We start from the raw sequence: 23,442 nt of genomic DNA, 5'->3' as shown, positions 1-23,442 counted from the left end.
TCTGCATTCTGTTATTTTGAGCTTTCTGTTATTCTCGTATTCTGTTATTTTGAGCAAACAACCACCTCTTTAACGAAGAAACGTATAAAAACGTATAAAACGAAGAAACGTATGAAAATCTTCACCCGTGAAAATGCCGAAATTCAGATAATAAAATTTGGATACAGATTATTACACAATTACAACTGCGCATCGGTATCCACCTACACTACTGTCACAATGTGTAAGGAAGTTATTTGAAAGATCTGCAGCATAAGGGTAAATCCAGATCAAGGATTTACCGTGACACGACTTCCAGAAGAATGCGCATTATTCGTAAAAGACACCGTGGTTTTCGATTCGACTTGATTGTCCGTTTGCGGCTTTTCTTGACGCATGCCACTGCAATGCCGGCAAGAATCGCCACACCAATGACTGAGCCAATGACGATGCCGGCAATTTCTCCTCCGGTCAGTCCGGCAGCTGAAAAATTGACAAAAGCCCCTATTAACTGCCTACACTGGCTTCGAGAATTTATAGGCTTGGCTGGCTTCCATATTTTAATAAAATAATTTTAAATTTCCAATTTAAAATTCATTCAATAAAAACAAGAAACATAGAAATACAAAAACAACAGAAAACAGAGAAATATGAAAATGCGATTACTAAAATTTAACGCAATTCCCGTAAGAGAAATTATTTTTTGATAAATAGCACGCTGATTGCACTGGAGTCGAAAAACAAATTTTTTAACTTATTCTAAGATAGAATGATATTAACATTTCGTCCTTATATTTTTAAATGTGAGCCGATGTGTAACATATTTAAGCGTAATCAATCCTGTATAATATATTTTAAGTGGAATAAATCTTCAAAAGTCTCCGTCGGTTTCAGTTTTCCCGTTTTTTTATTAATTATTAACGAGTAATTCTGCCGAAATGCTTACTGCAAGATTGTCGATCTGTCGCCGGTTCCATATTGTTAACAGAATGGGTATACCGGGAGGGACAGCTGACCCGGTCATCCTGCGTATCGCAGATGTACTCGTTGCTGACGTATCCCATCAGTGCATGACACCACGTGTTGTGGTCCCCGCCGTAATCTGTGAGCACATACATGCCGCCGTCGTGGTTATCGGTTAATGCATGGTTATCATACTGCATACTTCAAACGCCGACACTTACGCTCCACGATAACATAATCCAGGATGACTTGGTGCGAGGCATTGACTGACAGCTGGTTGTGTGCATACTCCACGGAGAGGGCTGGTTCTCGGGCCCAGAAGGACAGTGTCTGTCCTACGGAAGTCGGGTTAATATTCTGCCCTAATGGAGCGCCGCTCCAGCGTTTTTCTAACGTTTTCGGGCTGCTTTCTTTGACGTCGTAAATACTCATTTCTGAATCATGGGGTAGATGCGACGCTCTGAAAAATATTGAAACGAGAAGCTATAAGCAATCAGGTAAAGAATTCGCCATTATTTTGAATATTTTGCTGTGCTTTAAATATCTTTTAAAAATACTTGACTGATATTACCTTAAAATGCTGTTCTGGAATTAGAAATACCATTTGTAATAAAAAGCTTTAAAAACAACAGATAAAATATTATAATTCTTGCACGTGGAGTTTATGATCAGAATTTTTTTAAATGTTGACTATGCGCTGCGATCACGCGTACTTGATATTGATGTAGATGGCGTATTCGTCGTTCTTGTCTCCCGTGCAGCCTTCCCTGGCTTTCACCGTCACAGCACAGCCATCAGCAATATTAGCCACCGTTTCTGGTTTAAATATTATCGTCCCTGCACTTCCGGTTACCGATGTGGGACAGTTCAGATAGATTATCCGCTCCGCAGTGTGACATTCGTCGTGCAAATCTACATAACATCCAGTGCAGCGTTTTTACTATCTTACTTTTACCCTGCTGCTTTTTATTATGGCAAGTATTAGATATTGATAGTCCCAAGATTAACTACTTTGTACAACTGCACGCACTCTTCGTCGTATAATTGAATCCATCAGCGAATGACGAGAAGAGGAATACAAAAACTTGGACCGTGACCCATCGTGTATCCATAGTCTAAAAAATTATGCAAATGGATTCGAATATTAGCATGCTCAGAGCTAATTTGCAGAGAACTGGGAGAAGATGGTTTCCTAATATTGATAGCAAAAGAGCTATGACACTTTCTTGCGCGGTTATCCAACAGGTGAGCAATTTCAGAATTCTCAGTCACTGGTAATCAAAACTCAGCTTTATCGGTTATCCATGATGCCTTTAATTAATGCTTCCTGATAACGGTTTGACTGTTAATGAATGCTTGCATGCCTAAGTCGTGAACGTCGTTATCAGCAGTCCGTGTACGGCGTTTTAACCAGTTGATACCGATGAATGTAGATCGCCCTTACATCACAGCAGTACCGTTCATTTATAAAAGCATTTTTTAATTACCGCCGACCAAAACATAGGTTGATCCGGTATATTTTTCACAAAAGAATACGCTATTATCCGAACAGCTATTTACAGACCCGTCGCATTTGTTAATGTTCTGCTTTTTTTCTAAATTATTTATAAAATACTGTCGCTATTAAAACATAACGTAACAGCAATTAAATTTTTAACATTGAACAAGTAAATAAAATTTGTAGATAAAACTTTCCAATGATCATTTCGTTACTTCGCTAGCGTACATTCAAGTATAATAAAAACGATTTACCGCGCCATGCTGACAGTAATGAAAAGGTTGATGACAACATGAAAATATGTGGATCGCTAATTTACATGTAGATCGCTGATAAACAATCCGACATAAGCAAATTTTCCAACAGCGGTCAGTTAACATTGGGCAAAGTTCCATTTCCCGTAAAAATATATCATTATTGTTCATCTCTTTGCGTCAAACTGATCACTGTTTTCACCCCACGTGGCTGTTCGTTTACTCCTCTTTTGCAGCAGCAGATCAGCCGTGACAACATCTTCCGAAAAGTCCTGAGGGAAAGGGCGAACAGAATAGGATCGAGTGCTGCTTGCAGAGTAAAGAGGACACTGGTTGTGTAACGCAGACCGGGGGCATCGTTGGCGGCATTGAAGCAACTCATGGTCCACATTACCTGATCCGGCGTCCAGCACACCAACACGCTAACTGTCAACAGTGTCAGCACGACAAACGGACGCGCGGATGACGCTTCGATTCTCCTGAACGCCGACTTGCGCTTCAAAACATTCGGTACAACTGCAGGCGGCTGAAAAAAGGGGACATCTTCATAAGCCAGTAGAGACGATCTTAATTTCAGAATCTCGCAGTATTTGGTGGCGAATAACAATTAACGTGTAGCAAAACATTTTGTTGAATATTTATTCAGTTATTAATTAGTTATCAGCAAGATGAAGTTCAAAATTTATTACTTTATTTTTCGTTAACAGTCATTCTTAAAGCACAAACAACCCCCACCGTATTGTAAAACTATAGCTATTAATAAATTACCCAAATGCGTTTCCGGAACAAAGTTTAGCTAAATATAAAAACGGCAGGTACCGCTATAGCGGTACTGAACGCTCATATCAACACCACTCACTTCGATAGCTGATACAACGCCGGTTGCAGCACCCACAGTCTGGTGTACTTCCACCCGCGACGGTTTTGCTGTGCCGATCTTTTTCCGCTTCAAGTGTTTGTACCACAGAAACGGATACGCTCCGACCACCACCACAATGGGCACATCCGTGCTGACAATGGCGACCACTGTCGTGTAGACGTTCTGGGCAGCGGTGTTCAACATGCACCCATAACGCTCGTCCGATAAATGGTGGTACTTTAGATCCAGCACCACTAACGGCAGACATACCAGATGGACGTAGACGAAAGTTCCCGCGCATATCAACACCGCCACTTTCTCGGAATGGATGTTCTTGTATGAGACCGGGAAGGAGATGGCCCAGAGACGGTTCAGTGTGATTAAGACGTGCAAGTGCATCGCTACCGGACAGAACACCCACACCTGGTAGATGTAGAAGGCGCAGGCGGCATGCGACAGGAACCAGCGATTCGGAAAACCCTGGCGCAGCACTTCTAGCGGGTAGCCGCCGAGGGCGTAGATGATGTTGGCGCAGAAGAGGAACATTAGGTAGATGGTAAAGGAGGTGCGCAGTTCGCGACGGACAATGAAAGCGACGATCATAGCTGCGTTAAGGAGCGTCTGGATTACGCACATACTGCAGCGCGTTAACGCCGGCACGGTCCAGTCAAAGCCGTTAGGGCTGCCGGTAAAACTTTGGTTCGTCGCATTATAAGCCATCATGACTATATTTAATTATTTTCCCTACTCTAATATTTGTATTATAATTAGTACTGCAGATTCAAAGTCAGAAATAAGAAATAAAATAAGAAATAAGCGGCTGTAGTTGTCAGAGAGAAACGGCTGTAATAACAATTGCTATATGCTGTAATAGCCCTTTAAACGTCGCTTGAAGACGTGATCGATTTTTACATCCCTTTCTGAACCGGCACCGTGCATAATTTAGAACACAGAATCCGGTTTTCTGCGTCCTGTGTACTCACTTCTGATCCCCCAAAGTGGCTGTATCTCTGAATTCCATTCAGCTCATGGAACCCACCGATACTTGGAGACAGTTGACCCGGTCATCCAGCGTATCACAGCTGCGCTCGTTGCTAACGAATCCCATGAGTGCACGACGCCACGTGTTGCGTTCCCCACCGCAATCTGTGAACAGATACATGCCGCTGAGGTTATCGTTTATCCTACTTCGTACTTCATACCTCATGTCGATATTTACGGCCTCAAGCGGAACGTATAGTAATCCAGGGATTGATATTCTGCAACAGTTGAGCACCGCTCCAGCTTTTTCCAACGTTTTCCAGCTGCTTGTTTTGCCGTCGTAGGTGCTCATCTCTGCATCGTGGCCTTCGTGGGGTAAACCAAACTCTCCAGCGGGAAATAAAAAGGCGCTCAGAAGAGACGTACTAAAGAATCCGACATGCTTTTAAAGTACTATGCGTCGCTGAATTACAAAATTATTTTTAAAAAACAAGCTATCAAAATAATACAAAATATAATGATATTACCACTAATTTTGGAGTTTATTATTAATTATTTTAATTTAATAGTTAAGATATTTAATTTTATAATTAAGATATTAAGAGTTTATTAAATTTTATAATTAAGATTTTTTTTAATGAATGCTTCCAGAATACAGTTACGTACGTTCTGGTCAAGATCTCCACGGACTGGTATGCAAGTTAGCGAAAGGAAGACACGGCCACGCTGTCTTGAACGATCGAATCAACGAAGCGCGCATTGAGTTCGGCAAAAGTGCCATCGTCACTTGAGCCGGCGGGTTTAGGCAGATACGACGGAAAGCGGCCCGCCGGAGTGACAACATTCCCTTGGAAAAATGGAAAGCCGCTAGTGAGGGATGTAACCGTGGTGGACACATTTGCCCAAACGTACATCGCCCAGACGTCAAGGGTGCCGGGAAGTGCAGCGGAAATACGCGAAAATCGGAAGTTAGAAAAGTATAGCGGGCTGGCAGATCGTTATATCGTTCAACCGCTGGCGTTCGAAACTACGGGCACGTTCGGACCACTGACGAAGAAATTCTTCAAAGAGCTGTCGAGAAAGATTATCGACAGTACAGGCAACCCCCGCTCAGGAGAGTTTTTACACCAAAGAATTGGTATTGAGATTCAAGGAAATGCAGTTTCGGTTCTCGGTACATTCAGCGACAGGGTAGAGTAGGAAGATGTGTACTTTGCCTTTCTTTTAGCGGAACGGAAATGGTGTTATGGTTTTTGTTAACTGATATTCTTGTAATACATTGTCCAATACGAACCTCAAATACATAGAATAAATCCATTGTGAATACTGGTCAAGATTAAGGTGAACTAATGCAACTAAAGGCGTGCTCGGCAGTATATGGTCGTAGCCATAAAAAATTACGCATCGAAAAAATTAGGAAAAAACTGCTGCAGCTACGTAGTGTAAAATCTGCGCCTGTTCGTACTTGATGTTGATGGCGTATTCGTTGTTCTTGTGTTCTACGCAACTGGCTGCGCGGGCCTTCACCGTAACGGCACAGGCATCGGTAATATTAGCCACGGTTTCCGGTATAAATATTTTCGTTCCTGTACTTCCGGTTACTGCAATGGAACAGTTCAGTTAGATTATCCGCTGCGCAGTGCGACATTCTTAGCCTAAATCTACATACTGCATGGCCAGCATTACTCTGGTTATTGATAGTCCCAAGATTAACTACTTTGTACAATTGCACGCTTCGCTGTACTCGTATAACTGAATCCATCAACGATCGGTGAGATTAAGAATACAAAAAGCAGCATCGTAACCCACAGGAAATCCATATAAAAGTAATGAAAAAAAATATACCCAAAAAATAATAAGGACAGAGTCGAACATTAGCTTAGTCAGAGGAAATTGGCAGGAAGCTGGGAGAAAATGGTTTCATAATGCTGGTGGTTTAAGAGAAACGACAATTCCCAGGTGGTTATCAAACATGTGAGCAATTTGGGCATTTCTCAATCACCGGTAATCAAAACTCAGCCTTATCGATCATCTCTAATGCATCCAGTTATGTGTCCCGAAAAGGATTTCAGTTTTCACTGGCTTATCAGAAGGGGAACTGAAAAAACAGTGTACACTTCTAGCCCGCTCTTTTGTGTTACTCCTTTTTTTTCTAAATTTATTTACAATATATCATTGATGTTTACATCACTATCAATACTGAATTAGAATTACCTCCATTTTTAGGATTCAGACAAGTTAATGAAATTTGTCAATTTTCTCCCCTTTTTTAGCGAACATTCAAACAAAGCGAAAGGAATTCTGGTACTAATGCAAAGTTCACTGACAGCATGAAAACTGTGTGGCTCGCCAGGTACATTTTGTCAAAATACTTCGAAAGATCAGATCGGTTCCTCCTGTCAAGGTCAGCATAAGGCAAACTCCCTTTTACAGTAAAAGTACATCTTTATTGTTCATCTCTTTGCGTCAAACTCATTTTCAGCCCATGCCGCGAATCGTTTCCTCCTCTTTTACAGCAGCAGATGAGCCGTGACAACATCTTCCGGAAGGTTCTGAGGGAAAGGGCGAACAGAATAGGATCGAGTGCTGCTTGCAGGGTAAACAGGACGCTGGTTGTGTAACGCAGACCAGGAGAATCGTTGACGGCCGTGAAACAAGCGATGGTCCACGACGTCTGATCCGGCGTCCAGCACACCAGCACGCTGACTGTCAAAAGTGTCAACACGACAAAAGGACGCGAGGATGACGCTTCGATTCTCTTAAATGCCGACTTGGTCTGCAAAACATTCGATACAGTTAAAGTCGGGTAAACATAATGGATTGCTGCATTAGCTAATGAATCCCTCAAAAATACGAGTAGCTTGATAATCTTGCGGCATCTGATGGCTAATAACGGTAAATAAAATTCTCCGTTCAGCATTTACTTAAAAGTACTCAGCTGATGGTGAGATAAATCATCAAGGGGAATTTCAAACCAAATAATTAATTTTCCCACCTAATATCAGTCTTGCAACGTGAAAACAGATGCTAGTCAACATGCTACGTACTTTTTGTATTGTAGTACTATAGTCTACAACTACTGTAATGACACAGGTTTAAGGAACGCTCCAGGGGCCGGGCAGCGCACACGAGTCGTCGGCCCCTTTGAAGATCAAAGAGACCGTCGGGTCCGGGTGCGCTGACCACGCCTCCCCTACGTTCCTTAAACCTGTGTCATTACAGTAATAAATTTTTCCAGTAAAGTTTCGGAATTAAAGTTAGGTCAGCTTTAGAAAATAACAGCGCACAACTGAACACCACTTACTTCGATAACCGATACAACGCCGGTTGCAGCACCCGCAGCGTGAGTTATTTCCATCCGCGACGGTTTTGCTGTGCCGATCTTTTTTCTCTTCAAGTGTTTGTACCACAGAAACGGATACGCTCCAACCACCACCACAATGGGTACATCCGTGCTGACAATGGCGACCACTGTTGTATATGTACTCTGCGCTACAGTATTCAACAAGCACCCAGCGCGCTCTTCCGGCAAATGATAGTACAGTAGATCCAGCACCACTAACGGCAAACACACCAGATGGACGTACACAATCATCCCCGCGCACATCAACACCGCCACCTTCTCGGAATGGATATTCTTGTATGAAACCGGGAACGAGATCGCCCAGAGACGGTTCAGCGTGATCAGAACGTGCATGTGCATGGCCACCGGACAGAACACCCAGACTTGGTATATGTAGAATGAGCAGGCGGCGTGCGACAGAAACCAGCGTCCTGGGAAACCTTGGCGCAGCACCTCCAGTGGGTACTCGCCCAGGGCATAGATGATGTTGGCACAGAAGAGGAACATCAAGTAAATGGTGAAGGAGGTACGGAGTTCCCGGCGAACGATGAACGCGATGATCATGGCCGAATTAAGGAGCGTCTGGATTACGCACATACTGCAGCGCGTTAATGCCGGCACGGTCCAGACGATGCCGCTAGGGATGCCGGTAAAAGTTTCATTAGTCGCATTATGAGCCATTCTGACAATATTGAGCTAGTTTCTGTAATACTTTAATTATCACGGACGGTACTGAGTCCGAAATAAATAGCTGTAATTGTCACAACGAATCGGCTGAAATTAAGAGTGCAGTATGCTGTAGTAGCTCTTTAAATGCAGTAACTGTGTTCGCAGCCACGATCGATTTTTGCATCCCTTTGTGAACCGGCATTGTGCATAATTTAGAAAATGAATTCCGGCTTTCACCTTCCTCTGCATTCATGGATGATCCCGCAAAGAGGCTGTATCTGTAGATCCCATTCAGCCGATGCACTCGTTTCATATTCTATGTATTCTGTTAATTGTCACCTTTGATCCGGTGGATACAGGAAAGATATTCTTTCACCTGCGATGTTCCCAACCGGAAATTGTGCTTCGTTTTGTTATTAGGGAACCATAGCGGCGTAACATACAGCTTGGCAGTAAAATAAGCAGTAAAATAAACGCTGAGTAACTTTAAATTTCTGTAGGGACGTTACGTCGGCGAGACGGAATTTTGCGCATTGTGCTTCGAGATCAAAGAGTGCAGCGTGGTGCATTGTTGCAGAGATCAAGATGCCTATTGCGTCAAAATATTCCGATGGAGTACCGAGCAAATTTATATAACCGTAGATGAAAAGAGCGCATGGTCGTTTCTGCACTGCCGGCAAAATAAGTCTATTCTTCGGCAGCCTCTTCAGATGCCCTTTGGCTTTGTGTTATGCTGAAAGTGCTACTGCCTCTTCAGAATCGATCCCAGTTCATAAAGAGAATTCAGAATGTCTCTGTATCTGGAATACTTCTATTAAATTTAATGCCCCAGTACGCTACATGCTACCGTACAATGACAAGCATCACTTTACATACTGCCATGGCTCACTAGGCTGCTATAGGGCTGAATGATAGGAAATTAAAACATAATTAATTACTGATGAATTTAATCAAAGCAGGATCTGATCGGGATTAATTTTCTTATCCAAACATCTATAGGTAAATTGACAATCACTTTCTTCATCTGTACATTGTAGGTTCTCCCTGCTGACAGTATGTAAGCGGTATGCATTGCAAATTATTTTCTTTACTACGGAAGAATATTCTAAGTGCCGCTTAGTGCTGGCAGACTAAATTTGCTTAGAACATTCTCTGATAGAACGTTTCGTGATTCGTCAGATGTTGAGCTTTATATGGCTACGGCAGAATTTGTGACATTTCATTCCGGTCTCGGACGAGGAATTGAGCCCGGAAGGAAGAATCTAACGATAATGCTTTGTCAAAAGAATATTTAACGGTTATCACGTGAGCCGGTTGTACTTGATCAAGCCGATCAGTCTGCGTGCGATTATAACGCCGGGTCGTAAAGCCATTTCAACCGTAATGAAGGATCAAGCTATCGGGTGGCCCGTGAGAGGATCCTCGATAATCGTGTCAAGCACCATATTAATTCGAGAAATCTGGACGAGACGCTGGTACAAGCTGGGTGCCGACACCGGATCGAAAAAAAATGCTACCTTATTTGGCGAGCATACCCGCTGACTATCGGCTGGTGGGAGTAATAATTAGCACGCGATTTACAGGCTCAGATTACGTCGATTCCTTCTTCACTGTACTAGGTATTAATCGAAACACGATAGTGATGCTAACAATGCCGGAATCAAATATCAGTATTGTAGGAATCAAAATGCTAGAAAAAGTACTGACGTGACAACGCCATTGAGGCACTATGAACAAAATCCCGTGCAAGTTTCGTCATGATCATCCGTACGTATCAGCTATTCGATATGTAATATCTAATTGCTATGTGGTTTCTAACAGGTTCAACGTGCGGTGTTGGATTCTGGATTACAAAGTTTTTGATAAAGGTCGCTTTGTTCGGTATATCAGATATCTGTCACATAACTGTGTTACCCGTGAACCACCGCACGTTCTTACAATTATTACTCGAGGTTAATGGTGCTGCCAACTGAAAGACTTGCGGAAGTCTGGCAGAGAAATACAGATACTAATATTACAGATACGTAAATTACAAAGTGAAAATACATTTCCTCGAATATTATAAGCGCAAATGTACAACATCCAGAACAATTAGAAGCCTCTTAGAGAAGCTTATGCGAGTTTGACTAGACTTAAAACAGTTTTGAGTTTTACGAGTCATGAAAGTTTGGTGTTTTAATATGCTGATCATGTGCTGTTGCTCGAAATTTGGATGCTTGTTTGTCTTTATTTTTGTTTGTCTGTTTCTCTGTTCGTCTTTATTTATTTAACGTTCTTCTGTTTATGTTTTTCTTAAGACGTGTCTCCACTCTCGGATTGGGTCTAACTCAAATTCTGTGCGGACACGTTAAAAAATTAAACTTAAACACAGAACAATGCTACTTGTACAAACCTGTATAGTCTATAACTAGTATGTATGTACAATCGGTAGAAATTTGTGGCCTGTGGACCACAAAATATGATTTTATTGTTGACCGTGCCAATCGCGGTCGAAATCGTGACGAACTGTTCCTGTTGTTTTACAAGTTAACGGTAGAATAAGAACGGTAGAATCAGAGAACCGGAAGAAAGATGGATAAAGAAACTGGATTCTTAGAACATCCACAGAGCCGGCATACTATCACATCGGTCCTGCTTTCTCGTAACATTCTCGTGCCGCCGAAAACGGTTATCAGTAAATCTCATCGATCCCAACGAAATTATCATCTGTCATATATAAATAATAAATTCTTAGGGATCGATGAGATTTACAGATATGAACTTCACGTGTTTTACAGAGCAGATTAGATTTTTAAAGCGTATTTTGTCATTTCTTCACGTTTTCTATGCGTTTCCTTGGCACGCACGGAAAAACCGGCTAATCCCGGTACGGAAGCTCTGCAGGCTAAGAGCAAATAATACCGGATCCAGCACGGGTTGGAAGGCGCCCATCGCAGAGACGATGTTACGAATGGGCACGGCATGGGCATCCCAGGTGGGCGGGACGAAACACACTACGGTCCAGTATGTCTGATTCGGGGTCCATAGCAAGAAGACGCTGGTGGTCAGTAAGGTCAACACTAAGAATGGGCGCGCTGACTCTTTCTTTGGGGCCTTTTCTTGGGGCGCCTAAAATCGGAGACATATGTATATCTTTTGTTACTAAACAAGTTTTTGAAACTGTTGCTAAAATAATTATACAGATCAAGTTATTACAATAATTCAGCCACAACCTTATTTTCCTTCTGTAATGCTGCTTTCCTTTACAAAAAAAAGTGAAATATGCCCTTGGTGAAACCAAAAAACTGAAACTGTATTATTTCCGTTTGTTGCTTTCACCAGAGCATTTTATATTGTTTTTCTTAAAAAAAGCAGCAGCATACTTGTGCTGCAAAATCAATAAGGCCACTAACTGTACCTTATTAACAGCAGTTTCGGTGGCTCCCGATTGAGCTCCACCAGAAAGGCGCGTGCTTGGCTGCACCCGGTTGACCACCGACTTGGTCATCTCGTCCAGCCATTTACGCTTACTCCGCTTCGTCTGCTTGTACAACAAGAACGGATAGGACAGCACCACCACGACAATGGGCACATCGAATATCAGGATCTGCACCCCGGTTGTATAATCATCCACCAGCGCCACACTGAAATTCAACGTGCAGCCTTTCTCCTTCACGGACACCGCATACTTCCACTGGTCCAACACGATCAACGGCAACGCCACAGTATGCACATACAACGTGGTCAATCCGCACAGCACAAACGCCATCTTCATGGTGTGGTATTTTCTGTAGGTGTGCGGCATGGCGATGGCCCAGATACGGTTGATAGTGATGAGCATATGGATGTGCATGGGCACGCCGCACCACACCCAGAACAGGTACAAATAGAAGCCGCATAAACTGGGCCACATCCATGATGATTTGTAAGTTTGGAAGAGAATTTCGAAGGGATGTTCGGCACCGGCGTAAACGATGTTACTGAAGAGCAGACACATGATGTACACCGTGAAGGACGTTCGTAAATTGCGGCGGACGAAGAAGGTCAGCAGCATGGACGTGTTGAGCAGGAGATGAGCGGCGCAGAATGTCGTGCGGATGATCTTCATATAGGACCATGATGGTTGCTCCAGCAGTGTGGTATTTGGGATGAATTCCGTAGTGTTGTTCAGCATATTTGCGGCAGGAAAATATTTTTTTTAAATTTGGTACAGTTCAGAAGAAGAAGTGCTTTGCAATAATGTAAACGGAGAAACCGCTCGGGATAGTTTAAAACGGGAGCTGCTGTGTCTGGATTACAACGATGCCGCAGACCGGTGATAATTGGTACATCCGGTCTGAGTATTAGGAAGCCCTTGATGAGGCTAATCAGATTGTTATGTAAAAAAGTGTTCGTAATCACCGTCTAATGGAGTTGTATTATTTGTTGGAATTTCACACGCAATGCAAAAGGAGCCTTGAGTTTACCTAATAAGACCGTTGCTTATACCACCCACGCATCACGGAATCATTTCGGGATGTCACAAAGGGGGTTCAATAAAACCGAGGAAATTCTTCAGAAGATTTTATATATTTGTATAACCTGCATCCAGTTGACGCAGCAAAGAAGATTGTACTGTTGTCCAAAAATAAATATCAATTCAATTTTGAAAGTCAAATGTTCAGAAAAAGTGCTAACATTGCAAAACTGATAAAAGGTTTGCTGTTAATTGAGATACCCACATATCAGATATCCAATACCCAATTGCCTATGCACTTCTAAACGACTACGCATTTGCCATTCAGCATGAGACTCAAGAAATTTCCACCTCTCCGGAATGAACTGAGTCCGTGGGTGAGCGTTGCAAAGAAAAAATTTTCAAACGTCATCCATCCTATTTTCTCCGTATATGCTGTCTCTCTTACCATGGCCAACTGCTGTCTCTTTTATGCTTAAAGTTGGGACCTGACTTTCGGAAATGCAACACCAAAGAACAGGGTTGGTTTGCTCTTCTTTATACTTTATATAGTGTTAGTTTGCCGTAAAGCTTTACAGATCTCTATAGCAGAACTCTGGAGAATGCACAGAATGCACCGCTGGTGTAACATGTCACGTGTCGCGATACCATGTGCGATTCTTACATCGAAGCGACTTCGAAAGTGCACGTGCGGTAGCCGAACAAGCGTTGGTGAAAAATACGAGTCAGTTGTTGATCGTTGTAATTTCGTTCCGTTGTCTTGTGAAACTTTTGCTGTATGGGGCAACGCGTCTGTTAACCTGTTAAGTTGACTGTTGACAGTTTTGAATGTTCTATCTTCTGGACTGTTGGTTTTAACTGGCGTCAAATTTCCCGACGGGTTAACAGACGATTTTTTTTCCTGTTAACTGCGAGGGTGGCTTCGGAGTGATCTAACCGTGGCACCGTACCACGGAGAGGGAAAGTGCCACGGAACGGGATGCTGCTCGCGGCAGACTGATCCTCTGAGGCATCCTGCCTTCTTCATGACGCATTAGGTGGGTCTACTTTCGGTTTTGACAATGGTTCGTGATCAGCCATGCCCACATTGCCCAAGACTTTTACACAGGGCGCTGGCCTGAAGCTACACGTGCGAGCATGTTCCCAGAAGCAGGCCTCGGGTTCCTCGTCCACTCTTCCTCCACAAGTCCCTCCTCGAGGTCCCCAGAAGCATCCCCTGCTTTCTTTTCTTGAAGGAGGCCGCTATCACATCCCCAAATGAATTCCCAAAGCAGTACGGCACCAGTGCGCTCGAACACTGTCGGAACTCGTCCGGGACTGCGTGCGCACCAATAATTCAGCGAGCTGGACCGCTCTGTTGCTGTTCGCACCATCTGCTCTGTCGCTCCCCCCGGCAAGGTCCCTACGGAAAGAGTCCCTTGCATCAGTTGTGAGAAAAAACTTGGCTGATTTGTCCCTGGAAAAGCGCCAAACGGTACCCCGCCGGGAACAGGGGAAAAAAAGCAAACCCTAAGCCCGACCGATTGCGCTCCCAGGTAATATCTATGATGCAGGATGGTAATGTTAAAGGGGCTATACGAGTACTACTTGCGGAGGACAAGCTCGCAGAGTTGGATGCCCGTACAGTGGAGTCACTTCGCGCTAAACATCCTCCTGCACCAGATGATTGCCTGTTCCCCCCGCCACCTGAGGAGACTATACAGACTCATGCTGTTTCGCCAGCGGAACTCATGGCAGCGGTATTTAGTTTCCCGCCCGGATCAGCCGGAGGAGTTTTTGGCCTCCGGCCACAGCACCTTAAAGATCTCCTTGGCCGAAAGGACGACACACAAAGCGAGCTCTGTACAGGGCTTTCGGATTTGGCCACTATGGTGCTGCGTAGAGATGTGCCCGAAGATATCAGGCCATTTCTGTTCGGGGCAAATCTGGTCCCACTAGCGAAAAAGGACGGCGGTGTACGGCCGATAGCTATTGGTGACACCTTCCGAAGATTGTGGTCCAAGATTGTTAGCAAGCGATGTGCGGATGAAGCAGCTGCATTGTTCAGCCCTTCGCAAGTTGGCTTTGGGGTTCGAGGAGGAGCCGAAGCGGCGGTGCATGCAGTGCGAAGCTACATGGAGACTGATCACACTGACGCTCGGGTGATTGTTAAGCTGGATCTTCGTAATGCTTTCAACACAATACGCGGTGATGTCCTTCTTGCCGCTGTTAAATCTAGATTTCCAGCCTACTACCGGTATTTTTGGCAGTGTTACCGATATCCGTCCTACCTATCCTGCGGTGAATCTCAGCTGTCTTCAGAGACGGGAGTGCAGCAAGGTGACCCGAATGGTCCTTTTGGCTACAGCTTGGCAACATTTCCACTCTATTCAGATCGGCCGTGTGAAGTATCTGTGGGTTTTTTTGACGATGTAACGCTAGCTGGACATGCGGAAAAAGTGATCGCGGCTATTCGACTCATCATTACTCCTGGTTTTAAGATGGGTCTGGAGTTGAATCCAGATAAATGTGAATTATACGGTGTGGGACGTTTTTCCGCGGATCGCATGCACGCCGTACAGATGGTGCTCGATGTCTGGCCAGCAATGCATGCCACCAAGGAAGAAGATCTTGTGTTGCTGGGAGCGCCGTTAACGTCAGCAGCTTGTGAAAAGCTTCTACGCAGCAAATCAATTCAACTGAAAGATTTCCTTGGCCGTTTAAAAGAAATACCCGCACACATCAGTCTATACCTGCTGAAAAACTGCCTGCTGATCCCAAAGTTGCTGTATGGTTTTCGTACAGCTAGATGCTACGAGCATTTGGCCCTTATTGATGTCATGGACGAATGCGTACGTACCGGCATACAATTAATCCTGAATGTGCGGGTTAATGATCGTCAGTGGAGCCAAATGACGCTGCCAGTAAGGGATGGTGGATTGGGACTACGGACTACTAAATCGCTAGTTTTTCCTGCCTTTTTGGCATCGGCGTATTCGGTAGTGTCGTTGGTTTCGAAAATCTACGAGTCCACTACGGCAGCTCTCATCGATCCAGTTGTTCAGCAGTGGGTAGAAGGAACTAATTGTGAACCTCCAGCCGAAGACTGTAGGATGTTTCAGCATACTTGGGATCGTCCAGCTATAGACTTGGTCGTTTTGTCGCTGAAGTCGGCTGCCTCGAACGAAACGGACAAAGCAGTGCTCCTTGCCGCCCTTCATCGAGAATCCGGCGCATGGATAAATGCCCTTCCAGCACCAAGTCTGCATACACTCCTACGAGACGAGGAAGTCAGAGTGGGTGTCGCCCTTCGATTTGGACTTCCCGTGGTAGAAGAGCATCACTGCGCGAATTGCGGAAGCCTCGTGGAAGTAAATGGCCATCACGGTCTCTCCTGTTCAAGCAGCAAGGGGAGATGGTCACGTCATACCGAATTGAACAACGAAGTTAAACGCTCCTTGGAGACTGCGGGTTACCCTTGTCAGTCCGAACCGTCGGGCCTGTCAGATAAAGAAAACAAACGTCCCGATGGTATGACTTTGATTCCTGTACGCGATGGGAAGGCGGTTGTGTGGGATGCAACGTGCTGGGACACTGTAGCCGTCTCTCACGTGCACGCTAGTTCTTTGAAAGCCGGAAGTGTAGCGCAGATGGCAGAAGACTACAAGCACCGGAAATACGCCTTCGTCGAGGATTTGGGATATCTTTTCTACGCTCTGGCCGTCCTGACACTTGGGACATTTGGATTGGCTTTCTCGGAGGTAATCCGTTTCGTCGGCCGCACGATTCGTGTCATTACCGGAGAGCCTCGATCTACAGCCTTTTTGAGACAACGTTTAAGTTTAGCTGTAGTCAGAGGGAATGCAGCAGCTGTTTTGGGTACATTTAACGCACGTACTAAATTCACGAAAGACGCTAATAATTTTGGATGTTTTTTCAATGTTTAAAATTCGGAACTTTTATTAGTGTAAACCCGCGCAGGCGTATTCTTATGTGTAATGGCAGATGCCGATTAAAGAGAAACCTGTTAAGGGAAGTCGGCAAATCGAACGGGAGAAAGCCGCTCCACCTGTTTTCTTTTCCAACGTTTAAGTGGTAATATTCAACGTGGTAATATTCAGAGTGCTTCGAGAACTGTTCCATCTCATGTTAACTGGAAGGGATTCTTCATTTAAATGACGTATACGTAAACGCTACTTGAGTAGGCGTTGCCTTCTGTTAAACATACGGAATAAATTGCTGTTGATGCACAGCAAATATTATATGAATGTACGCATAAATTATGTTATTTTCAGTTATATTATTGTGGCGCAGTGTATAAAGGCACTAAAATCTTCTCGTAGAATTCGAAGCGCTTTAAATTTCTTAATAAAAGGCATGTACTGTGGCCCACTTGATTCTAATTTCTTACTGCTTTACTCAGTATTATGCAGACAGGTGTCGCTCATAAATGCGAGTGTAACCCAGGTTAAACTTTTATGGCTTTATCCCTTACAGCATGAGACGAGATAGTGGCAGTAACTGTCAAGTGCTAGCTATACAGTTGGCTAAGGATGGTAATATCCATGAGCCTCTGGATATGGGATATATTCAAAACGTATCCGGATATATCCAGAAATATCGTGGATATATCATTTTGTATCCAGATATATCCAATAGCATGTTTTTTTAGGAAAAACCCTTACAAAAGGTTAAATACGAAAGTAAAGCATCATACAACACACTGTGACGGCCCAAGTGGTCGCGGGACATTTCGTCACTGGACATTTCACCACACGTTTTTCGTCGCAGCGGCTAATTTGTTTTGTGACAACTCGTTTTGCAGCCGTTTTGTTGTATGACATTTGCTCGCGCTACTTTTGGGGAGTCAAAACATTTTCGACTGGCTTATGGAAACGAACAGGCAATAACTATCTGCTACAAAAACGAGTTGTCCTTAGATGAAATGACCGTAAAACCAAATGTCCCGCGACGACCTGTCGGGTAGCCCAACACACTAAATCAAAGCCAAATTTAGATATTAGATAGAAACAAGAAACACACTGACTACACGTCATACTTTCACTTTTCTCGACATTAGGGTAGGTTTAACTGTGCAATTTAAACGACGGATTACCCACATATTTTGGTAAATTAATTGCAAAAAAATATTACCAGTACCAGAATTAATTGTACGACGTGCCCGCCATTTCCGCCTTACCTCCGACACTTGCCAATCGTAGTTCCAATGGGAGCATTAGTGCGATGGCTCCGAGTTTTTGACACAAAAATTTTGTTTCAGCGTGAAATCAAGTATCAGTCATTGTGATTTGCACATTTACTGTCTATTTTGTGGAGACACCAATAAAACGTCAGATGATATTGAATATTGATGTCTACGAAAACTTGTTGCTCTTAAATTTTTGTACTATCAAAATAGTTGAATAACTATGTGATCCATTTTCAAAATATTCAGTCATGCTGATCCTTTATTGAGAAAAGTCGAAGCATGTATAGTAATAATTTATAAATGCCTTTTCTGGAAAAAGTATGCTTTTATAAGACGGATCTGTCTTATATCCGTCAATATCCTATTATATCCTTGTATCCACTGTATCCACCAAATATCCAAAAATATCCGTATCTTTCGAGACAGCTCGGGATATGGATATGATATTTGGATATTTAAGCTCTGGATACACTTTTAGATATTGGATATTACCATCCTTACTGAGTTGGCAGTCCTTAACGCAGATCAAAATAAATCAGTTCAAAAATCATAATACGTTCAAAAAGCATTCGGGTCGTATACGGGGAAGCGACGTGCTAGCTATACAGTTGGCAGTCCCTTAACGCATATCAAAATAAATCAGTTCAAAAAGCATAATACGTTCAAAAAGCATTCGGGTCGTTTACGGCGAAGCGACGTGCTAGCTATACAGTTGGCAGTCCTTAACGCAGATCAAAATAAATCAGTTCAAAAAGCATAATACGTTCAAAAAGCATTCGGGTCGTATACGGCGAAGCGACCGTGTCACTTGTCAGTTGTTGATCGTGAACATCCGTACCCAGCCGCCACAATGGAAATTTCCGCATTACAGAGCGAAAATCGGTTACGGCTCATCTCTCCGCGTCAAACTTTTAATGCTCATCTGGCGCATCGGCATACTTCCCCACCTTTTGTGACAGCGGAATGTTCGGCATAACATGTTGCGAAAGGTCCGCAGGGAGAGTGCAAAGAGAATGGGATCGAGTGCCGCTTGCAGGGTAAACAGGACGCTGGTTGTGTAACGCAGACCGGGAGAATCATTGACGGCGGTGAAACAAGAGATGGTCCATGCTGTCTGGTCCGGCGTCCAGCACACCAGCACGCTGACTGTCAAAAGTGTCAACACGACAAAAGGACGTGAGGATGACGCTTCGATTTTCCTGAACGCCAATTTTGTCTACACAAATGCATGAAGGCTTTACTGTATAGTTACAAATCGACGTGTATTGTATCCATGTTTTCAAAGCAGAAGATATCTGATAGCGTAATTCAACCGCTTCATTTGAGCCGCTGTCTTGTTATGCGTCTTTTCAGGCTAGTTTACGCGTCTGAAAATAGTTATTACATACGTATCATCGCCTAATATTAGAAAAACATTCTCCCCATTTCCCAGTAAATGAATTTGTAATCTATCGCGTGTAAGGCCCATCGACTGAGGTCAACTGCTAGCAAGAGCATTCTAAATAAGTATTGGAAGTGAGAATATAAGTGCGGTAACTCACATCAATATTAGTTACGAAAATCGTATCCCTCCGGGACGGATTGGCCAACCCGATCTTTTTCCTCTTCAAATGCTTATACCACAAGAACGGATACGCTCCCACCACGATCACAACAGGAATAAACTGACTAATAACAGCCACCACTGACGTGAATGTGCTTTGCGCTGTCGCATTCAACAAGCACCCATACTGCTTCTCCGGCAAGTGGTAATACATGAGATCCATAACTACCACCGGCAAGCATATCACATGACAATACAGCGCCACCCCGGCGCACATCAGCACCGCCACTCTCTCGGAATGGATGTTCTTGTACGAGACCGGGAAGTAGATAGCCCAGAGACGGTTAAGGGTGATCAAGACGTGCATATGCATGGCCACCGGACAGAACACCCAGATCTGGTAGATATAGAAAGCGCAGGCGGCGTGCGACAAGAACCAACGTCCCGGGAAACCCTGGCGCATCACTTCCAACGGGTACCCGCCCAGGGCGTAGATAATGTTGGAGCAGAAGAGGAACATTAGGTAGATGGTGAAGGAGGTGCGCAGTTCGCGGCGGACGATGAACGCGATGATCATGGCTGAGTTGAGTAGTGTTTGGATTACGCACATACTGCAACGCGTTAACGCCGGCACCGTCCAGATAATTTCGCCTGAAAAATCCATGATCTGATCCGTCGCGTTAGACATTATAAAACACGTTTCCTTACACATTAGGAAAATTCAGTGACTGCATGTGCTATAAAGTAAGTGAGACTTTGTGTTCGAAAAAGTCCATGCGATCAGTGTTCTTAGTTAAGTATTTATACTTATAAGATAAAGCCAGTTTGACTGGCAACGGGGAGCTAACGGAAGGGCGCTCAACCGGGTCGGTCGCATCCACAACAGCGGAAAACCACTTGCTTATTCCAGCGCAGGAGCACACTGTGGCTCTAATTCCGTCAAACGTCACAAACCATCCGGTAAGCGCGTGCATCAAAAATTAATACAATACTGCTAACAAACCCGATCGGAAATTAAATCGTTGATATCAATTGCGCTTTAAGGTCACTGGGCTGAGTGCCGAGTAAATGGGCAATTTCCCTCAGAAGAAATTTCCCGCCTTTTTGTAAGATGCAATAAGTACACTCAATAAGTATCATGTAACATGCACTTACGATCTAAATATCTATAAAATGCAGGACTAAAAAAGTTGCTTTGGTACTTCGTTTGAGAGCGTATTGCGCAAACAAACGTTCTCTGTTCGAAACGAGCATTGGCGACTTCGGCTCACTGGATGAGCCCATGGCCCCATGCTTATTGGTGGACCCAAAAATAATTTATTTTTTTTACTTATTAATGTATTTTTTACTTGTAGCAGCGATAAGCCACTAATCATACAGCCATTTTCGTAACAGCAATCATTGAAAAGCGGTATCCTTTCCACATTTGTTGATAACATCAGAAATTTCTATGGGATTATCGTCCTATAACCATGTTACCATAAATTACAACCACGCAACATGAGCAGACGAACCGATAAAATACAAGTACAGCACACATGAATCGCTTCCCTTTATTATACGTTATTTACGGACTGGGAGCAGCTCAATTCTTAGCTCATGCGTCAATTCAGTGATGAGAAAGACCTGCAGGCTTTGAATTATGTACTACATGGTTAGCGGTAATAATTAATAGGAAGCGGCATCGAAAACTGCTTGAATTACTAATTGCAAACCGCTGCCAACCATCTGTTTAGCAGAAGGAGGCAAGGAAGGAGGCTATAATGTAATCTACCGAAAGGCCGAATTTCACTGACAATTTGAATATTCTTGGCATACCGCTATCCAGTTTGGGCGGCTATAGAATGTTGCGAAAACAAAATAATATGCGTCGCCGTGTGGTAAGTTCAAAGTATTGTTATTTAAACTTCAGTTCAGCCCTTCCGTGCCGTAGAAACACATTTGCCCCTTTTCCGAACCACATATTATGCAAAACCGCACTGTTTTCTTAGAATCAGCAGTTTAATTATTACCGCAGTGAACAGCGTTTTCGTTTCGGAAGTCCGAGTAATTGCAAGTCAGGGCTTTCTGTATGCACCGTGGAGGTACAAGAGGTACAACATTATCCCGTTACGGATGAAATCTTCAATGTAGTATAAATTCAACTCTTTGAATCTGGCATTCGGTTAGGCTTCTTTGCCTTTAAACTGGAAAATTAGTTTCAAAAATTATTAAAATCTTTTCAACCATAACATAACATGGACCTTTTGAATAAATCACATAACGTTAACGGCACCGAGCCGTTCGAACCTGAATCTCCCGTTGTTTCCGCTTTGATGGTCAAAATCTGGACGGCCGTTCATCTATCCCTGTGTTTCGAAGGGTCACTGGGAAACGGCCTACTTATGATCTTGATCCTGACCAACAGTAAACTGCGGATCGGTTGCGGCTTATTAATAGTTCATTGCCTGGCGGCCTACACTATTCTCTGCGCCGTCAGCTTCCCCGTGGTGGCAGTGAGCATTTACCTACGCCAGATTTACGGCTGGAAAATCTATCCGCGCGACTGCAACATCATCCAGTGGATCCAGATGACAGCGCGCTACACAGCCACGGGGATGGATCTGCTAATCGCGGCTAACCGCCTGGCTGCGCGCTGCTACCCGTATCACTACCGTGACCTTTCCAAAAAGAATCTCGAACGCTGGCTGGTAATCGCTGTTTGGTTATTCGGTGGTCTGCTGGCTCTCCTTGGCTGGTTTCGCGTGGGTACGGCGAATACGGTTATTCTGCTAGGTGCCTGTGTCCAGATGCCCAGTAGTCGTATTGGCGTGATGGTCTTTGTGGCCGGTTTCTACCTGCCCGCCGCGATTACCGGTGCGGCGTATATAGCGCTCTATTCGTACGCAAGGTATAATAGACAAAACCGTGTTACTTTTAGCAACCCGAACGTCGCGACGAGACGTCTCGAGCAGAAGCGAATGCGCACGACGAACACCATGTGTGTCTCGTACCTGTGCAATGCTCTGTGTTCAATTGTCCTGCCGGTTGGCAGCGCGTTTATCACGCATATCACATCGGAAGCCGTACATGTTTTGGCGTTGTGGCTGTCGGCTGTCCAGCTGATTGGATTCGCCGGAAATCCAGTGAGTTTTCTGTCAAAGCTTGGAAAGTATTTCTATAAGATAAATTGAAAAAGATAATCAACTTCATTTTCCAGCCAATTTGCTTCGTAATGAACAAAGATTATCGTGACGAGCTACACCGACTGGCGTGCAAGCGACACCGGACCAGTGCCCAGCATGAAAGTGGACGTGTAGGCATGACTTCGTCCGTGCACAAAGACACGGTGGTGGCCAGTCGCGCTATTAGCAGCTAAGGGGTGGATGATAGCCAATCTTCAAGTTGAGGAAAAGGTTTTACTAAAATGTGCGGCACAAAAAAAAGCTCAGCATCTTATCCAGCTGCAAGTGGCATCTTGTACCGCCGCCTTTCTTTCTTGCACGGAAGAAGAGGTTTCCATTTTTCCGCTTATAAAATTTTTACAACAATGTTCACGGTGGTGCCTATCACATATTGCTAGGGCTTGAACACAGTTATTCTGTCCATTCTTTCTAGCATTCTGGTCATAAATCTTTGTGATTTCGCAGGACGCTGACAATTGCAGCAGTTTATACAGTCCCGTAATACGGGAAGAATTGGCCGTGTAAAAAAAATACGATAAATTATGTAGCACGAGTAGAACACGAGT

The 23,442-nt window shown here is 43.9% G+C and overlaps 6 protein-coding genes across 6 annotated transcripts; 1 reads left to right on the top strand and 5 right to left on the bottom strand.

The window, feature by feature from the left end:
• Positions 1 to 6: 6 nt before the first annotated feature.
• On the bottom strand, positions 7 to 2,204 carry LOC129595521 (uncharacterized). The gene is made up of 5 exons (XM_055492562.1): positions 1,973 to 2,204; positions 1,656 to 1,854; positions 1,164 to 1,402; positions 926 to 1,081; positions 7 to 462 (listed from the first exon to the last, which is right to left on the bottom strand). The coding sequence occupies exons 1-5, from the start codon at positions 2,052 to 2,054 to the stop codon at positions 278 to 280; spliced, it is 861 nt and encodes a 286-aa protein (XP_055348537.1). The 5' UTR covers positions 2,055 to 2,204; the 3' UTR covers positions 7 to 277.
• Positions 2,205 to 2,854: 650 nt separating this feature from the next.
• Positions 2,855 to 4,273, bottom strand: LOC129595544 (probable G-protein coupled receptor No18). The gene is made up of 2 exons (XM_055492589.1): positions 3,554 to 4,273; positions 2,855 to 3,220 (listed from the first exon to the last, which is right to left on the bottom strand). Exons 1-2 carry the CDS (start codon positions 4,271 to 4,273, stop codon positions 2,855 to 2,857), a joined length of 1,086 nt encoding a protein of 361 aa, XP_055348564.1.
• Positions 4,274 to 6,980: 2,707 nt separating this feature from the next.
• LOC129595543 (melatonin receptor type 1B-B-like) lies at positions 6,981 to 8,558 on the bottom strand. Its single transcript, XM_055492588.1, has 2 exons — positions 7,839 to 8,558; positions 6,981 to 7,310 (listed from the first exon to the last, which is right to left on the bottom strand). Exons 1-2 carry the CDS (start codon positions 8,556 to 8,558, stop codon positions 6,981 to 6,983), a joined length of 1,050 nt encoding a protein of 349 aa, XP_055348563.1.
• A 2,811-nt stretch (positions 8,559 to 11,369) lies between these two features.
• Positions 11,370 to 12,633, bottom strand: LOC129595542 (D(1C) dopamine receptor-like). The gene is made up of 2 exons (XM_055492587.1): positions 11,944 to 12,633; positions 11,370 to 11,654 (listed from the first exon to the last, which is right to left on the bottom strand). The coding sequence occupies exons 1-2, from the start codon at positions 12,631 to 12,633 to the stop codon at positions 11,370 to 11,372; spliced, it is 975 nt and encodes a 324-aa protein (XP_055348562.1).
• A 6,419-nt stretch (positions 12,634 to 19,052) lies between these two features.
• On the bottom strand, positions 19,053 to 20,289 carry LOC129595541 (alpha-2 adrenergic receptor-like). The gene is made up of 2 exons (XM_055492585.1): positions 19,711 to 20,289; positions 19,053 to 19,385 (listed from the first exon to the last, which is right to left on the bottom strand). The coding sequence occupies exons 1-2, from the start codon at positions 20,287 to 20,289 to the stop codon at positions 19,053 to 19,055; spliced, it is 912 nt and encodes a 303-aa protein (XP_055348560.1).
• A 1,660-nt stretch (positions 20,290 to 21,949) lies between these two features.
• LOC129595540 (uncharacterized) lies at positions 21,950 to 23,070 on the top strand. The gene is made up of 3 exons (XM_055492584.1): positions 21,950 to 22,602; positions 22,747 to 22,837; positions 22,912 to 23,070. Exons 1-3 carry the CDS (start codon positions 21,950 to 21,952, stop codon positions 23,068 to 23,070), a joined length of 903 nt encoding a protein of 300 aa, XP_055348559.1.
• The last annotated feature ends 372 nt before the right edge of the window (positions 23,071 to 23,442 follow it).

Source organism: Paramacrobiotus metropolitanus, unplaced genomic scaffold (assembly GCF_019649055.1).
Source record: "Paramacrobiotus metropolitanus isolate TYO unplaced genomic scaffold, Prichtersi_v1.0 Parri_scaffold0000079, whole genome shotgun sequence".
In the NCBI taxonomy this organism is placed as follows: Eukaryota; Metazoa; Tardigrada; class Eutardigrada; order Parachela; family Macrobiotidae; genus Paramacrobiotus; species Paramacrobiotus metropolitanus.
This window is presented reverse-complemented; position numbering and strand designations above follow the sequence as displayed.

Excerpts from the sequence above, each read along its gene's own strand:
- LOC129595544 (XM_055492589.1), bottom strand. The coding sequence starts at position 4,273 with ATGGCTTATAATGCGACGAACCAAAGTTTTACCGGCAGCCCTAACGGC. Across the intron at positions 3,221-3,553 it reads GCGTTGTATCAGCTATCGAA|CCGCCTGCAGTTGTACCGAA; the intron begins GTGAGTGGTGTT and ends CCCTTTTTTCAG.
- LOC129595540 (XM_055492584.1), top strand. The coding sequence starts at position 21,950 with ATGGACCTTTTGAATAAATCACATAACGTTAACGGCACCGAGCCGTTC. Across the intron at positions 22,603-22,746 it reads GCGCTCTATTCGTACGCAAG|CGCGTTTATCACGCATATCA; the intron begins GTATAATAGACA and ends GCCGGTTGGCAG. Across the intron at positions 22,838-22,911 it reads TTGGATTCGCCGGAAATCCA|CCAATTTGCTTCGTAATGAA; the intron begins GTGAGTTTTCTG and ends TTCATTTTCCAG.
- LOC129595541 (XM_055492585.1), bottom strand. The coding sequence starts at position 20,289 with ATGATCATCGCGTTCATCGTCCGCCGCGAACTGCGCACCTCCTTCACC. Across the intron at positions 19,386-19,710 it reads TTTTCGTAACTAATATTGAT|ACAAAATTGGCGTTCAGGAA; the intron begins GTGAGTTACCGC and ends GCATTTGTGTAG.
- LOC129595543 (XM_055492588.1), bottom strand. The coding sequence starts at position 8,558 with ATGGCTCATAATGCGACTAATGAAACTTTTACCGGCATCCCTAGCGGC. Across the intron at positions 7,311-7,838 it reads GCGTTGTATCGGTTATCGAA|ACCAAGTCGGCATTTAAGAG; the intron begins GTAAGTGGTGTT and ends AATGTTTTGCAG.
- LOC129595521 (XM_055492562.1), bottom strand. The coding sequence starts at position 2,054 with ATGGATACACGATGGGTCACGGTCCAAGTTTTTGTATTCCTCTTCTCG. Across the intron at positions 1,855-1,972 it reads ATTCAATTATACGACGAAGA|ATTTGCACGACGAATGTCAC; the intron begins GTGCGTGCAGTT and ends GATGTTATGTAG. Across the intron at positions 1,082-1,163 it reads GGATTATGTTATCGTGGAGC|ATTACGGCGGGGACCACAAC; the intron begins GTAAGTGTCGGC and ends ATGTGCTCACAG.
- LOC129595542 (XM_055492587.1), bottom strand. The coding sequence starts at position 12,633 with ATGAAGATCATCCGCACGACATTCTGCGCCGCTCATCTCCTGCTCAAC. Across the intron at positions 11,655-11,943 it reads CCGAAACTGCTGTTAATAAG|GCGCCCCAAGAAAAGGCCCC; the intron begins GTACAGTTAGTG and ends CTCCGATTTTAG.